This window comes from Natator depressus, chromosome 1, assembly GCF_965152275.1.
Source record: "Natator depressus isolate rNatDep1 chromosome 1, rNatDep2.hap1, whole genome shotgun sequence".
Classification (NCBI taxonomy): domain Eukaryota; kingdom Metazoa; phylum Chordata; order Testudines; family Cheloniidae; genus Natator; species Natator depressus.
The window spans coordinates 2,637,986-2,655,670 of record NC_134234.1 but is presented as its reverse complement, the minus strand read 5'-3'; the positions used below and the strand labels follow the sequence as shown (position 1 = coordinate 2,655,670).

The following is a 17,685-nucleotide window of genomic DNA, read 5'->3' as shown; positions in this document are numbered from 1 at the left end:
GACGGGCCATAAGATGTGAGAACTTCTTGGTTTTAGAGATGACTGTGTCACAGGTGACAATGGGAGGGGAAGACATGAGCACGTGACAGGGGCAGGGCCTTGGGGAGAAGACACACAGCAGGGTCCAGGCTTGAGAGAGGAGATGGGGTAAGATTGCAATTTCAGGGATCCAGCTGTCAGCAATTAGAAAGGTGGCAACCCAGTGTAATGTACACGACTGATTCCCCAGTTCATCACATTGACACAGCACAGTAAGGACAGGAAAGGGTTTAATCTCACTTTGACTGTCCAATAAGTGATTCAAGGAAGAGGGCCCAGCACCATCTACTAGCCAGCTCTGCACAGAGCTCAATCTGAGAGCCAGACCACAAGGAAAAAACATTTAGTTCTCTTTATGAGTAAAGAGCCGGAGCAACCTGCCCCAGATCTGTTTGGTCCTCACCCCATAAATGATGGGGTGTAGCATGGGGGGCACCAGCAGGTACATATTGGCAAAGAGAACAAGGAAGTGGTGGGGCACATTATGGCCAAACCTCTGCATGAAAGAGGAGAAGAAATCTGGGATGTACAAAGCTAAGATGGCACAAAGATGAGAGATGCAGGTCCTAAAAGTTTTGAGCTGAGCATCCTTTGTGGGGAGACGGAAGATGGCCCGGAGGATCAGAGTATAGGACACAGCTATAAAAACCACATCCATCCCTATCATAGAGAAAAGATTAAAAAGTCCATAGTAACTATTGATGTGGATGTCAGCACAGGCCATGTTCACCACAGCTATATGCCGACAATAGGTGTGGGGGATGATGTTGGTTCTGCAATATGGCAACCGCCTCACCAGGAAGGGGTAGGGTAATGCGAGTATGCAACTGTGAAGCACCACGGCCAGGCCTATCTTGACCACAACAGAGTTTGTCAGGGTTGAGGAATGTCTCAGAGGATGGCAGATGGCCACATAACGATCAAAAGCCATGGCCACGAGAATTCCAGACTCCATCCCTGAGAAGGAGTGAACGAAGTACATCTGGGTGAGGCAGGCACTGAAACTGATCTCCCTGGAATTGAACCAGAAGATGCTCAGCATTTTGGGCATTGTGGATGTGGACGTGAGAATGTCGGTGACAGCCAGCATGCAGACGAAATAGAACATGGGCGTGTGGAGGCTCGGCTCCCTCTTCACGATGAACAGGATGGTGAAGTTCCCCAACATGGCTGTGGCGTACATAGCACAGAAGGGAATAGAGATCCAGATATGGGCTTCCTCTAGGCCAGGAATACCAAGTAGGATGAAGGTGGAGGGGTTAGGGAAGTCAGATGTGTTGGAATCTGACATGGAGTGGGGGAGAACTTGTTCAACTCTGAGGCAGAAGGGTGCCTCTTGCATGTAACATACATTCCCCTGACTTTCTGTGTGTTCCCAGGATCTCAGGTGATGGTCACAGTAGAAATGCCTGAATGGAGAGACAACATTAATAATGAGATACTATATGCACAAGTGGAGGCTGTTCTCATGCAAGAAGGAGACTGATCACTCTTCACACTCTGAAAAATTACATTTTCATCATAAACAGGAAATAACTATGAATAGTGAGCCTACTAAATACAGTTCCATATTTTATGGTGCTCCCTGCATTAATAATTCCGACACATTTTGGTGGGGGAACCTTAGGAGGCACCAGCAGGAGCCAAGTGTGGATACTGGTTATCCATCATTGTTCCTTAATGGAATGAGAGCCAAGATAGGGAGTCCATAACGTAAGGAGTTCACCATTCATCCAGTTCCTAGAAATCTGAGAGTGGAAAAAAACAAACTTTTGGGAAGATATGTTCTGGGAGAAACATCCCAACTAGAACAAACATCAGGAAAAAGACCTTGACACCATTGGTAGCAGCTCAAAAGAAACACCTGCTCATTCGCAGCAGTGGACAAAACAAAAGCAACGTTCAGATCACTAAGATATGGGATGGAGAATAACATGTTCTGGATATGTGCTCAGTTTTGGTCACCTAGTCTCTATTAAGGATATAGCATATATAAAAGGGATTTCCGAGACAGGCTCTGAGAATGGGGGAGGTTGCCATATGCTAACATATACAAAAGTCTGGGCCTCTTTAGATTATACAAAAGACAAAGAAGAGAGCATATGATATAGGAGAGGAAAATAAAAAATAAAACTGATTTACATTGAAATGGACAGTTCCCAACCAGTACTATTGATAGACACTTAGTGCTCAAAGAAGACTAATTCCCCAAAGCTGAGGAAACTTGTCAGCAAAACTGCTTGGGACGAAAAATGTAGACAAAAAAATATGAATGAAAATTGGTAGTTCTTTGATAAGATTTTATTAGAGAGCAATCATGATTCCACAGTCAACAAAGTGAACAACTTTGGGTAAAAACCTGGTTCAGTGGTAAAGTGAAGGCAGGGGGCGGGGGAGAAGCAATATGTAACTAAGAATAGAAATTGGAAGTTGTCTAAATTGATTAGGGACATTAAGACATTATGGAAAACTTCATGTTTGGCAGGTCTATGGATCACAAAAAAGAGGTTATTAAGTATATTAACAACAGGAGAAATCATAGAAAAGATTTATGTCAATTCCTGTGTTAAATGCAAAGTATTAAAAATAAAGGGAAAGGTTTTTTTCTAAAAATTGACAAGGTAAAGAAACAATGGAAAAGCTGGTATGGGATTAGTTCAAAAAACATCTAGAAATGTAAGTAATGCCAGGACCAACAGGGTTTATGCAAAACAGGTCTTGTTAAATAACCCTGATTTCATTCTTTTATTTGATTGATCAAAAGGAACCACGCAGATGTAACAAACCTTGATTTCTCAAAGGCATTTGATTGAGTAGGGGAAAATTCTGAGATAAAAAAATTAACACACTACCATATCAGTAGAGAACATGTAAAATGGACTGAAAACTGGCTAACTGATGGATCTCAGACAGCTATTGTCAATAGGCCTTCGTCAGTAAATGCTGCTGTTTGTAGTGGGGTTCTGCAGGCAACCCAGTTCTACGCTTGATGCTATTCAATATTTTAATCAATTATCTGAAAGAAAATAGAAAATCACTGCAAATAAAATTTGCGATGACCCAAAGATTGGCAGAGCAGATACAAGAGGTGGCCAGGGGAGGCATACCAGGTAATATGGCACATTTGGAAAGTTGGGCCCATGCAAACAAAATGTTGTATTACAATCAAATGCAAAATGATCCTCTTGGAACAGGGAATGCAGGCCCGACCCACAGACAACAGCACTGTATTAGGGAATGCAAGGACCTGGAAAAGGGTCATTGTTGACAACCAACTCATCGTGAGCACCCAGTGAGATGCTGTAGCATTAAGGGTTGATGGGGTCTTTGGATGCATAAACAGAGGGGTGGTGAGTTGGAGCAGGGGAAGGATTTTACCTCTGCATATGGGATTGGAGAAACAAACTGCATCCAGTTCTGGGGTCTACATTTGAAATAAAGATGTTGAAAGCTTGGAGAGGGGGCAGAAAAGAGCCATAATAAATATTGGAGGATAGAAAAAAAAGCCTGACTGTTAGACTTGAGGGTGTATATCTCTTTAACGTATCAAAAACGTGATCAACAGAGACATTCATGGGGAGAAAAACATGGCTAGTAATAGGCTCTGTAATCTACCAGAGAAAGGCTGATCAAGACCGAAGGGCTGGAAGCTGAAGCCAGGCAAATTCCAGCTCAAAATTAGGGCCAAAATTTTAGCACTGAGGGTGATTAACCACTGGGATATACTGAGAAGGGAAGTGCTGGATTCTCCAATACCCCATGTTGGCAGATCCAGCCCGATTGTTTTTCTGGAAGATCTCCTTCAACCGTTGTTTACACTTAAAATGCTACAGAAGTGTTGCCATAGTGCTTCAATATAGACACTACTTACAGAGATGGAAGGGGTTCTCCCATCAGCAGAGGTAATCCCCGAGAGGTGGTAGCTAGGTGGATGGAAGAATTCATCTCATGCTGTCTACACCAGGGCACAGATTATCCAGCAAGCTCTTGGAATGTATTAGAGACATTTTTTTGTTCCAGAAGCTGGAGAAAGCTACTAGGAGAGAGGCTGTTCTAGACTTGATTTTGACAAACAAGGAGGAACTGGTTGAGAATTTGAGAGTGGAAGGCAGCTTGGGGGAAAGTGATCATGAAACGATAGAGTTCACGATTCTAAGGAACTATAGGAAGGAAAACAGCAAAATAAAGACAATGGATTTCAAGAAGGCAGACTTTAGCAAACTCAGGGAGTTGGTAGGAAAAATCTCATGGGAAGCAAGGCTGGCAGTTTTTCAGAGAGACGTTATTAAGGGCACAAGGTGAAACTATCCCTCTGCGTAGGAAAGAAAGGAAGTCTATCAAGAGATGACAATGGCTTAACCAGGAGATCTTGAATGATCTAAAAAACAGAAAAGGAGCCTACAAAACATGGAAACAAGGTCAAATGACAAAGGAGGAATATAAATTAATAACACATGTATGTAGGGGCAAAATTAGAAAGGCCAAGGCACAAAACGAGATCAAACTATCTAGAGACATAAAGGAAAATAAGAAAACATTCTGAAAATGCATTAGAAGAAAGAGGAAGACCAAAGACAGGGTAGGTCCGTTACTAAATGAAGAGGGAAAAATTATAATAAAAAAATTGTGAAAATGGCAGAGGTGTTTGTCAGGGTTCCTTCCCCACTCTGAACTCTAGGGTACAGATGTGGGGACCTGCATGAAAGACCCCCTAAGCCTATTTTTACCAGCTTAGGTTAAAAACTTTCCCAAGGCACAAACTTCGGTTTGTCTTTGAACAGTATGCTGCCACCACCAAGTGATTTAGACAACAGACAGGGAAAGGACCACTTGGAGTTCCTATTTCCCCAAAATATCCATCCAAGCCCTTATACCCCATTTCCTGGGGAGGCTTGAGAATAAACAAGATGAGCACAGACCAGACTTGGATTTTTAACACCCAAAAAACCCTATCAGATTCTTAAAAAAACCAGAACTTTATTAGAAGAACATAAAAAGATTAGAGAACAACTCTGTAAGATCAGAATGGAAGATGATCTTACAGGCAGTCAGATTCAAACCAGCACAGTGAATTTCACAAGCTAAAACAAAGAAAACCTAATGCATTTTCTCGCTAGATTACTTACTAACTTTACAGGAGTTGGAGGGCTTGCATCCTTGATCTGTTCCCGGCAAAGGTATCACACAGACAGACAAAAGCCCTTTCCCCACACCTTCAGATTTGAAAGTATTTTGTTCCTTCATTGGTCATTTTGGGTCAGGTGCCAGCCAGGTTACCTGAGCTTCTTAACACTTTACAGGTAAAAGGACTTTGCCTCTGGCCAGGAGGGATTTTATAGCACTGTATACAGAAAGGTGGTTACCCTTCCTTTTATATTTATGACAGTGCTTAATGAATTTTTTGTTTCTGTTTTAACCAAAAAGGTTGGTGGTGTTTGGACACTTAACCTAGAAAATGCCAGTGAAAAGGGGGTAGGTTCAGATGTTAAAATACGGAAAGAACAAGTTAAAAGTTTCTTGGACAAGTTAGATGTCTTCAACTCTTAAGGTCCTGATGAAATGCATCCTTCAATAAACTGAAGGAACTGACTGAGGAGATATTTAAGCCATTAGCTATTATCTTTGAAAAGTCATGGAAGACTGGGAAAGAGCACATATGCCTATCTATAAAAAGGGGGAAAAGGGCAACCCAGGTAATTACAGACTAATCCGGTTCACTTCTGTATCAGGTAAGATAATGGAGCAAATAATTAAGGAATCAATTTGTAAATGCCTAGAAGATAATAAGGTGATAAGCGATAGTCAGCATGAATTCGTCAAGTACAAATCATGTCAAACCATCCTGATAACTTTCTTTGACAGGGTAACAAGCCTTGTGGATGAGAGGAAGCAGTATATGTGGTATTTTTACAGATTAGTGAAGCTTCTGATACAGTCTCGCATGACCTTCTCATTAAGAAACTAGGGAAATACAACCTAGATGGAGCTACTATAAGGTGGGTGAATAACTGGTTGGAAAACGCTCCCAGAGAGTAGTTATAAATGGTTCACAGTGATGCTGGAAGGGCATAACTGGTGGGGTACCACAGGGATCAGTTCTGGGTCTGGTTCTTTCCATTATCTTCATGAACGATTTAGATCATGGCATAGAGAGTACACTTATTAAGTTTGCAGATGATACCAAGTTGGGATGCGTTGCAAGTCCTTTGGAGAATACAATAAAAATTCAAAATGATCTGGAAAAACTGGAGAAAAGGATGATTAAGGGTATTGAAAACATGATTTATGAGGGAAGACTGAAAAAACTAGGTTTGTTTAGTCTGAAAAAGAGAAGACAGAGCGGGGACATGATAACAGTTTTGAAATAACTAAAAGGTTGTTATAAGAAAGAGAAAAATATTCTCTTTAACCTCTGATGATAGGTCAAGAAGCAATGGAATTAAATTGCAGCAAGGGCAGTTTGGGTTGGACATTAGGAAAAACTTCCTAACTGTCAGGGTGGTTAAGCACTGGAATAAATTTCCTAGGGAGGTTGTGGAATCTCCATCATTGGAGAATTTTAAGAGCAGCTTAGACAAATACCTGTGTAGGGATTTTATAGATGGTTCTTGTCCTGCCAGTTGTATGATTCTATGATTCTATGATATAGCTACATCGCTCTGGGGTGTGGATTTTTTTGCTGTTTAAAAATAGGCAAATACAATGTTAGGTTATATTAGCAGAAGTATAATATGCAAATCACATTCCTCGTGATGGTATTCCTCGGTGCGTGTTAGGTCTCAGCTGGAGAAATGTGTCCAATTTTGCTCACTAATATGTAGAAGGGATTTAGAGAAACTGGAAAGGATCCATAGGCAAGTGATAAATGTTATGCAAGGGATGCAAAGGAAGCTGTATGTGCAAGCTGAAGGCACCAGTATGTTTATCTGGAAAAAGGAGACTAATGGGTGACATGATTGTGGTCTTCAAATACTTGAAACACTTCCATAAAAAGATAGAGGAAAGTTATTCTTTCTCACCAGAGAGGGGCAGGAGAAGAGGCAATGGATTCAAATTCCAGAATAGCAGATTTAAATAAAATTTCAGGAAAATCTTCCTAACTTTAAGTACAGGAGGCCAATGGAACAGACTCCCAGGGAAGTCATAGAAGGTCCTTCTGAGGAGGTTTTCCAAAGATGTGTGAATAGCTGTCATATTAGATGACTAAGACAAAACAAATCCTGGCTCTTGTCAGGGGGTTAGACTAGCTGTCCTTTGCGTTCCCTTATAACTCTGTGGCTCTATCATTCTGTGATGTAAAATCCTAATGTAGACCAGGCCTTAGTCACACACAAGATTTTGGCTCAATACAGAGGTAACTGAGTTGTAATTAATGGGCCTGTGTTTTACAAGAGGTCAAACTGGAGGATCAAATGGTCCCTTCAACTTAAACCCTATTGATTTGGATCTATTGATAAAGAAATTATACGAGGCATTTATATTTAATGTGAACAATGGAACATTTAGTTAAATTGAAAGTCTGAGCATATAACACTGAGAAAAGAAAATTGCCAACATAATTCATATTTGGCCTGTAGAACTCCTTGCTACTGACATTATTGGAGGGAAAAGCATAGAAGAACGGAATTGACAAATGGATTGGCCATTGTAGGTGCGGCAGGTGGCATCAAGTTTGCCAAATTTTAGGTGTTTGGACTGAAATTTCGAATGCTGGGTGTCTACTTTGAGCAGAATTGTTTTTTGAAAGTTTCAGGCATAACAGTTCAAACAACTTCTCGAATGAAGCTCAGAGAAAGTATGTGTTACCCATGTCGAAAAAATTCTCATTATTGTTCTTTTGAGCAACTTTAGAGCCTCCAAGCATTTCAGCAGATAAAAGTCAGGTAACAGCCCCTATCCCCCGCCCCATTAACAGACAGAGCGCTGAAATGCAAGAGGAGGGGGTGACAGTGTCTGTGCGCTAACACACAGCTGGCTACTGACATTTAGCTCAGTTCTTTCTCCAAGGGGAGTTTTGCCTCACTGGGGCCTGAGCACAGCACGGGTCGTGGTCTCAGAATTTGGCCTTGTATTGCACATCTAATAACATCTTCTGTCCTGAAGGATTCACTGTGCCACTGAAATGCACCACCTTGGGGCTGGAGACCATTAGGTGGGATGAGCAGGGATACACAGAAATAAGTGAGATTTTGGCTAGTGAATCTTTAGCAAACTCATCACTTATGGCAAGGTCCCTGGGATGTGTCATTGTTGTGCAGAGTGGAAGGGACCACAGACTTACACTCTATCCCTCCACACCCACGTTGCACAGGGTTTGTCAATCAAGTGAGCTTCTCAGCAAGAGATGGGTACCTGTGAATTCTGAGACGGAAGTGTCCTCCCTAGGAATCCCCCTCAGGTATCTGTGACCAACAGCTCTCTCAACCCAGCATCTGCAGCAGCATCCCATGCTGAGAGCAGACACAGGGGCGTGCACAGTTTATAATGTAGCTCTGTGTAATCCCAGGGGGGTTCGCTCAGCCTCTAGAGGAGAAGGGAGAATCTGAACATAAACAGGCTGCAGACAAGCATGTCTCTGCTTCTGTGCTAATTATCCAGCTTTAGAAGTAAGTAGTAACTAGGGGAAATTCCCAAAGGGAGTTGAGAACTCCTGGGCTCTGGGCTGAGTGAAAGAGGGATTGGCTGTTTTGTGTATATTTATAAAATATAGTTGATGAGAAAGAAAATAGTGGGTAATGCCTAGATGTCCACAGGCTCTGGTATCTTGTAAATGCCCAGGATGGGTGGGTAGATAGGAGACGGTCAAATCTGGAGAAAGATGACTGAGGGGAGACATGAGCACTTTCTGCAGACATATGGGGCTGTCACTATGGGATCAGAGATCAGTAAATCTCCTCACTATATTCATAATGTGCAGAACCCTTCACTGAAGGATCTTCAAAACAGTTAGCAAAGGAAAGTCATTATTCCCAGTATACAGATAGGTAAACCGAGGCACGGGGAGATATGAGCTGACCTAGGTCACACACAGAATGAGACACGATGACAGACAGAACACAGGAGTCCTCACTTCCCAGCTGTAACAACAGTCTCTCTGTCACACCAAGAGGGAAATGGACTCCCGCTCTTTTAGAGATTGTTTGTGTGGTGGGATGCAGAGGGAAGGCTGGAAGAGGGAGCCTGAGCCATTGCCATCCTCTCAAGGTGAATCTGAAGTTTTCAGAACTAGCTGGACATTGTGAGCTCCCTGCTTCTGTGAGGTGGGAACTCCGGGACTCCACTTCCGCTCCCACTGAGAAACCTGCCAACGCATCACGGTCACTGTGGTCGCTTCAGGGGAACAGACTTAGGCTGTTCAATGCATCCGATGAAGTGAGCTGTAGCTCATGAAAGCTTATGCTCAAATAAATTGGTTAGTCTCTAAGGTGCCACAGGTCCTCCTGTTCTTTTTGCGAATACAGACTAACACGGCTGCTACTCTGAAACCAGACTTAGGCTATGTCCACACTTGCAGATGTAACGATCTGGGAGTTAACCCCCCCTCAGAGGGCGCTGCAGGGATCGCTCTGCTGTGTGTTCACACTGTCAGCGGCCAGCGCAATGGCACGGCCAGACTTCCGGCACTTGCAGCGGCATTCGGAGTGGTGCACCCTGGGCAGCTCCCACAGAGCACCCCTTCCCCTTCAGCTGCCAAGCTTTGTGGGAAGGGGTCGCGGGGTTGCAGGGCAACTGTCCCAGTGCCTCATCATTCATCGGTTCGCATCCCAGCCATCCTTTCCCTTCCATCCGCATTTGGCGCCATCTTTCAACAGTTTTTGTACTGCACGGTCTGTCCACCTTTTCGGTCTACGGGAACAGATCCCAAACTGTTGATAAATATGCTGATGGCTCTCACTAGCACATCACGAATGGCAGCCCAGCTGTTCCTTAACCAGCAAAGTGAGACTGAGGAGTCCGACAAAGATGTTGACACACCTAGTAGAGACAACATGAGATTGCTTGTGGCATTCACGGACGTGCTGACCATAATGAAAAGCCATTTTGGGGGCTCAGGAAACAAGCATGGGGTGGTGGGATCATAATATCATAGAATATCAGGTTTGGAAGGGACCTCAGGAGGTCATCTACTCAAACCCCCTGCTCAAAGGAGGACCACTCCCCAACTAAATCATCCCAGCCAGGGCTTTGTCAAGCCTGACCTTAAAAACTTCTAAGGAAAGAGATTCCACCGCCTCCCTAGGTAACCCATTACAGTGCTTCACCACCCTCCTAGTGAAAAAGTTTTCCTAATATCCAACCTAAACCTCCCCCACTGCAACTTGAGACCATTACTCCTTGTTCTGTCATCTGCTACCACTGAGAACAGTCTAGATCCATCCTCTATGGAACCCCCTTTCAGGTAGTTGAAAGCAGCTATCAAATCCCCCCTCATTCTTCTCGTCTGAAGACTAAACAATCCCAGTTCCCTCGGCCTCTCCTCATAAGTCATGTGTTCCAGTCCCCTAATCATTTTTGTTGCCCTCCGCTGGATGTTTTCCAATTTTTTCCACATCCTTCTTGCAGTGTGGGGCCCAAAACTGGACACAGTACTCCAGATGAGGCCTCACCAATGTCGAATAGAGGGGAACAATCACGTCCCTCAATTTGCAGGTAATGCTCCTACTTATACATCCCAAAATGCCATTGGCCTTCTTGGCAACAAGGGCACACTGTTGACTCATATTCAGCTTCTCGTCCAGTGTAACCCCTAAGTCCTTGTCTGCAGAACTGCTGCCTAGCCACTTGGTCCCGAGTCTGTAGCGGTGAATGGGATTCTTCCATCCTAAGTGCGAGACTCTGCACTTTGTTGAACCTCATCAGATTTCTTTTGGCCCAATCCTCTAATTTGTCTCAGACCCTTTGTATCCTATCCCTACCCTCCAGCATATCTACCCCTCCTCCCAGTTTAGTGCCATCTGCAAACTTGCTGAGGGTGCAATCCACGCCATCCTCCAGATCGTTAATGAAGATCATATCATCATGCAAGTCTGGGATGATGAGAAGTGGCTGCAGAACTTTCGTAGGAGAAAAGGCACTTGCATGGGACTGTGTGAGGAGCTCGCCCCCACCCTGGGGCTCAAGGACATGAGAAGGAGAGCTGCCCGGATGATGGAGAAGCGCATGGCGATCGCACTGTGGAAGCTGGCTATTCCAGACAGCTGCCTTTTGTTCGCTAAGCAATTTGGAGTGGGCAAGTCGATTGTTGGACTCATGTTGATGCAAGCTTTCAGGGCCATTAATCACATCCTTCTCAGAAAAAAAAAAAACATGACTCGGGGCAACATGTGTGACAGTGTGGATGGCTTTGCCCAAATTGGTTTCCCTAACTGCGGAGAGGGGATAGATGGCACGCATATTCCAATTCTGACACCAGACCACCGAGTCTCCAAGTACATTAATAGGAAGGGGTATTTCTTGATGGTTCTCCAAGAGCTTGTGGATCACAATGGATGTTTCACGGACATTAACGCAGGCTGGTCCAGAAAGGTGCACGAAGGACGAATATTTCGGAACACAGGCCTGTTCAGGAAGCTGCAAGCCGAGACCTTTTTTCCCGGATACGAAGATCACCCTAGGGAAAGCTGAAATGTCCATTGTGATCCTGATAGACCCCATCTACCCCTTGATGCCATGGGTCATGAAGCCATACATGGGAAGCACTGACAGCAGAAAGGAGCAGCTAAACAACAGGTTGAGCTGGTGCAGAATGACTGTTGAGTGTGCTTTTGGCTGTTTTAAAAGCCCGCTGGTGAAGTCTGTATGGGAAGCTACATAATATTTGTGAAGGGAAAGGTGAAAGCTTCACTCAGGCATAGACCACTGAGGCTCAGTGCCTGGAGGCTGAATTTGAATTGAACTGTCAGAGACCAGGGCTATTAGAGGGGCCCAGCGCAGGGCCGTGAGGATCAGAAATGCCTTGAGGCAGCAATTTGCTGCTGAAAGCAAATAATGTTTGGTGCCATGCACGTGAGTGCAGTGGTCCCAGTGCTATTAGATGCCTGGGATTGATCCATATGATGCACTGTTGAGCCGTGCCTGCTGCTTTTCTGGGCTATGCTTGCTTTCACTTAATGCAATAAAGAATGCTTACAAAACAAAAAAATGCATTTATTAACATTTAAAAAAAAGTTAGTGAGACAGACATGGGATGACACATCTGCGAAGTGGGGGGGAAGAGTGGAGGGATGTGGTGGTGGGGGGTCCAGTATCATTCTAGATTTGTGTATATACAGGTGTCATATGCAGCCTTGCTGTCTGGAGCGCCGTGCAACACTTCATCCGAGCTGAACTGCCTGTGGGTGGAGGATGAGTGAAGTGGGTAACGGTTGGAGTCTGCAGGGCTGGACGGCGAAGGTGGAGGTGTTGGGGCAGCTGGTGGCAATATGAAACAGGACAGTGGCCAAGCAGTGTTGGAGGTGACATAGGGCAGGGGTGGCTAACCTGTGGCTCTGTACCCACGTGCGGCTCTTCAATGAGCTGCATATTAACTTCTGTATAGGCACCGACTCCGGGCCTGGAGCTGCAGGCTCCCGCTTTCCAGTGTGCCAGAGGGTGCTCACTGCTCAACCCCTGGCTCTTCCGCATGCCCTGCCCCCACTCCACCCCATCCCAACCCCTCCCCTGAGCCTGCTATGCCCTTGCTCTTCCCCCTCTCCCCCAGAGCCTCTTGCATGCCACAAAACAGCTGATTGGGCGGTGGAGGAGCTGATCAGCAGGGCTGCCAGTGGCAGGAGGCGCTGGAAGCGAGGGGCATATTACTCTGGCTCTTCGGCAATGCACATTGGTAAATTCTGGCTCCTTCTCAGGCTCAGGTTGGCCACCCCTGACATAGGGGCACAAGGGAAAGAGTTTTGGGACAAGGACTGCACGGGGGGTGCAGGCGTGGAGTTGCTCCATATACAGCATTAGAAGCACCTGAATCAAGTCTGCTTGGCGCTCCCTAATGTTTAAGATCCGCTCCATGGTTTCTTGCCAGCAATCTGTGCTCTCCTGGCATGTACCCTCCTTTCACTGTCCCATCACTTGTGCATTTTTTGATTTTCAGCAAGGGATTGCTGCATAAAATCATACAGAACGTCCTCTTTGCTTTTCTGAGGCCAGTTCTGTTCTGCCAGCGAAAATGAGGAGGACTGTGATCCTGAGGTTGCATTTGTGAAGCCAAAATGCAACATTTTACAGAGGCATCACTGTTAACACTAGACAAAGCAATGATACATCTGATCGCAAAGACAAGCACAATTCACATACCTAGCACAAACACAAACTGCCTGTCCCAAGGTGAGACCAACTAAAACTTTGGACTTTTAATCTGATCAGGGCTTATGGAGGCATAGAGCAACATGTCCAGAGAAGACTGAAACCAATGGGACGAACTCAAACCCTAACAAAAATGGCCAGATCTCTGAAATTGACCTAGTGGTACCTAGGGACAGAGGAATGGAAAATATGGGTAACAACCCACCACTCTCACCACTCAACCCAACACTCTTAAGAATGTCCCAGAGAACTACTAGGGGTGTACTGTTAAAATTGAGATGAATCTGTTATTGGTTCTAAGTTGTGTTTTAATTAATATTATCATGTTTAGTATAAAGAAGTGGACATAGTATTTTGAATATGTTAAATGTTCTTTTCTTGCTATTGTTTTTTTTTTTTTATATATAATGTAATGCTGGTAAATCTCTCTATTATGCACAGTTGTCTCTATTCTTTACTGAACCTCAACAGACTAGAAATGCAAATAAGGTGCCTTTGCATGTTCTGATCTTTTTTCTTGTTATCAGCAGGTTTAAAACAAATAAAAGGAAGTATATCTTCAAACAACACAGTCAACTGTGGAACTCCTTGCCAGAGGATGTTTTGAAGGCCAGTCCTATAACAGGATTCAAAAAAGAATTAGATTCCTCGAGGTGAGGCAGGCCTCTGGGTAAATGGAGTGAGAGCAAGGACTCTTATCCTTTTGCTAGCCAAATCCATTGGGGTGGTGCATAAGCCAGGAAAGTTCCAAAAAGAGTGGGACAGTTGACCTCCTTACATCTGTTAGGAATTCTTGAAAGGACTCACTTTACTTTTTTCTTCGAAGGTGAAACTTTTACACTTTGAATATTTTGCTCTTTTGCTGTACTCAAGGCTCTTCAAATTTCTGCAAAAAAATGTGTAATGGCCTGTCAGTCAGAGGGAGCAGGTAATGTCTACACCAGAGACCTTACAGCAGCATAGCTGTACCGCTGAAGATGCACCGCTGTAAGGTCTCCCGCATGGCCGCTCTAGGCCTATGGGAGAGACCTCTCCTACCAACATCACTACACCACCCCCACCAAGGATTTCCTGGTCACGTAGCATGCACCACACTGGTGCTTTTGTTGTCTTTTTTCACACCCCGACTGACAAAAGTTTTATTGACAAAAGTGTTAGCGTAGACAAAGCCTGAATTGCATGCTAGTAAAGAAGCCTGCTGCCTCAAGTCCTGCAATGTTTAAGAAGATTTCAATTTCTACTGGTCTTCTTTCTCACCAAGCCCAGCTTTGAATAGATCTATCTCAAAATTCTGTCTGGATCCCTTTCTCGGAGACCAATGCACTACCTGAGAGTTTCAACTCCTTGGGGTTTTCCAGTTGTTCCATCTCTCTGCTGGCTTCTTTGTTCCTTCACCACAGCCCTGTTATCTCTGCCCTCTCCTCTGGTCTCGCATCTGGTACCATGGGTTGGGAATTCATAAGAAGGAGGCACAGTGTCCACTCTAAGAAGGGAGGCATGATTAGAACTAAAGCAGAGTTACAAAAGCAAATGGAGAGCCACATGCTCCCAGCTGTGTGTCTGGTGCAGCTGCACTCAATGGCCCATTTTCTTTAGCCCCAGTTTAGTTCCCCTGAATGCGTTCTGCTCTTAAAGGCCCCGGACATACTTCTAACAGGAAAGGCAGGGCTGTACATTTCAGACCCACACAGCAGTCTATGAGCAGTTCTTAGAGCTGTTACTCTCCCATCACCCCACCTGCCCCCTTTCTGGTTTGTTGCACACAGTAGCTGTCAAGGTTTCTCCCCCACTCTGAACGCTAGGGTACAGATGTGGGGACCTGCATGAAAAACCTCCTAAGCTTATCTTTACCAGCTTAGGTCAAAACTTCCCCAAGGTACAAAATATTCCACCCTTTGTCCTTGGATTGGCTGCTATCACCACCAAACTAATACTGGTTACTGGGGAAGAGCTGTTTGGACACGTCTTTCCCCCCAAAATACTTCCCAAAACCTTGCACCCCACTTCCTGGACAAGGTTTGGTAAAAAGCCTCACCAATTTGCATAGGTGACCACAGACCCAAACCCTTGGATCTGAGAACAATGAAAAAGCATTCAGTTTTCTTACAAGAAGACTTTTAATAAAAATAGAAGTAAATAGAAATAAAGAAATCCCCCCTGTAAAATCAGGATGGTAGATACCTTACAGGATAATTAGATTCAAAACATAGAGAACCCCTCTAGGCAAAACCTTAAGTTACAAAAAAGATACACAGACAGAAATAATTATTCTATTCAGCACTGTTCTTTTCTCAGCCATTTAAAGAAATCATGATCTAACATGTACCTAGCTAGATTACTTACTAAAAGTTCTAAGACTCCATTCCTGGTCTATCCCCAGCAAAGACAGAATATAGACAGACACACAGACCCTTTGTTTCTCTCCCTCCTCCCAGCTTTTGAAAGTATCTTGTCTCCTCATTGGTCATTTTGGTCAGGTGCCAGCGAGGTTACCTTTAGCTTCTTAACCCTTTACAGGTGAGATGAGCTTTCCCCTGGCCAGGAGGAATTTCAAAGGTGTTTACCCTTCACTTTATATTTATGACAGTAGCTCTGTCTTCTCTTAATCTTATTTGTATGCTCCTTGGGGCAGGAGTTGTTTCTCCTTCTGCATTTGCAAAAAGGCCAGCACGAGGGGCCCTGAACTGGAGCGGGGCAACAATACAAATAATGATCATACATATTAAACACAATAATCCAGCCAAATCAGAGCCTGCCCCCACCCCTTTACCTTTAGCTAGAGATGAAGGTCAAATCATGCTGGTCAGCTACAGAGTGTTAGTAACTTGAATACAGGTGGGGACAGTACCCTGGTTCAGCCTGGATAGGAGAATTCATTCAGTCTCATTCCTGTGCTTAAAAGCCCAGGTACCCCGCACCAGAGAAATAACCATGATGAACCTGATGAGCAGGCAGAGACTTCAGCTGTGGGAATCCAAGTGCCCTCCAGCTGGGGCTTTCCTGGAAAGTGCAACTCAGTCTGGAAACTTAAATTTCAATTCCACCTAAGAGACACTGGGAGGAAATGAACCAAGAGGGAGAGAAAAAATCCATTGCAAATACTAATCCAGTCTCTATCCTGCCTACAGGACACCCCTTGTTCTAGGGCAGCTTTGGGAGGAGGGTGAAGCCTCTGTCCCCAGGACATGCCCCCAGCTGCACTCTATCCATAGGAACATTCTGTTGGTGTTGCTTTTACTTAGCGCTTGAGAGGGGAGGGCACCTGCCTCATACTGAGAAAGAGGGATGATCAGCGAGTTATCTCAAGTGCCTATACACAAATGCAAGAAGCCTGGGAAACAAGCAGGGAGAACTGGAAGTCCTGGCACAGTCAAGGAATTAGGATGTGATTGGAATAACAGAGACTTGGTGGGATAACTCACATGACTGGAGTACTGTCACGGAGGGATATAAACTGTTCAGGAAGGACAGGCAGGGAAGAAAAGGTGGGGGAGTTGCACTGTATGTAAGGGAGCAGTATGACTGTTCAGAGCTCAAGTATGAAACTGCAGAAAAACCTGAATGTCTCTGGATTCAGTTTAGAAGTGTGAGCAACAAGGGTGATGTCGTGGTGAGAGTCTGCTATAGACCGGATCAGGGGGGAAAGGTGGAAGAGGCTTTCTTCCGGCAACTCATGGAAGTTTTTAGATCACAGGCCCTGGTTCTCATGGGAGACTTCAATCACCCTGATATCTGCTGGGAGAGCAATACAGCAGTGCACAGACAATCCAGGAAGTTTTTGGAAACGGTAGGGGACAATTTCCTGGTGCAAGTGCTGGAGGAATGAACTAGGGGCAGAGCTCTTCTTGACCTGCTGCTCACAAACCGGGAAGAATTAGTAGGGGAAGCAAAAGTGGATGGGAACCTGGGAGGCAGTGACCATGAGATGGTCGAGTTCAGGATCCTGACACAAGGAAGAAAGGAAAGCAGCAGAATATGGACCCTGGACTTCAGAAAAGCAGACTTTGACTCCCTCAGGGATCAGGATCCCCTGGGAGAATAACATGAGGGGGAAAGGAGTCCAGGAGAGCTGGCTGTATTTTAAAGAATCCTTATTGAGGTTACAGGCACAAACCATCCCAATGTGTAGAAGAATAGTAAATATGGCAGGCGACCAGCTTGGCTTAACAGTAAAATCCTTGCAGATCTTAAACACAAAAAATAAGTTTACAAGAAGTGGAAGACTGGACAAATACCAGGGATGAGCATAAAAATATTGCTCGGGCATGCAGGAGTGAAATCAGGAAGGCCAAATCACACTTGGAGTTGCAGCTAGCAAGAGATGTTAAGAGTAAGAAGAAGGGTTTCTTC

The 17,685-nt window shown here is 44.6% G+C and overlaps 1 protein-coding gene across 1 annotated transcript; it reads right to left on the bottom strand.

Moving 5' to 3' along the window:
* Positions 1-382: 382 nt before the first annotated feature.
* On the bottom strand, positions 383-1,381 carry LOC141980858 (olfactory receptor 52E4-like). Its single transcript, XM_074942542.1, has one exon. The coding sequence runs from the start codon at positions 1,379-1,381 to the stop codon at positions 383-385; it is 999 nt and encodes a 332-aa protein (XP_074798643.1).
* Positions 1,382-17,685: the final 16,304 nt, after the last annotated feature.

Coding starts and splice junctions, on each gene's coding strand:
- LOC141980858 (XM_074942542.1), bottom strand. CDS start 1,381: ATGCAAGAGGCACCCTTCTGCCTCAGAGTTGAACAAGTTCTCCCCCAC.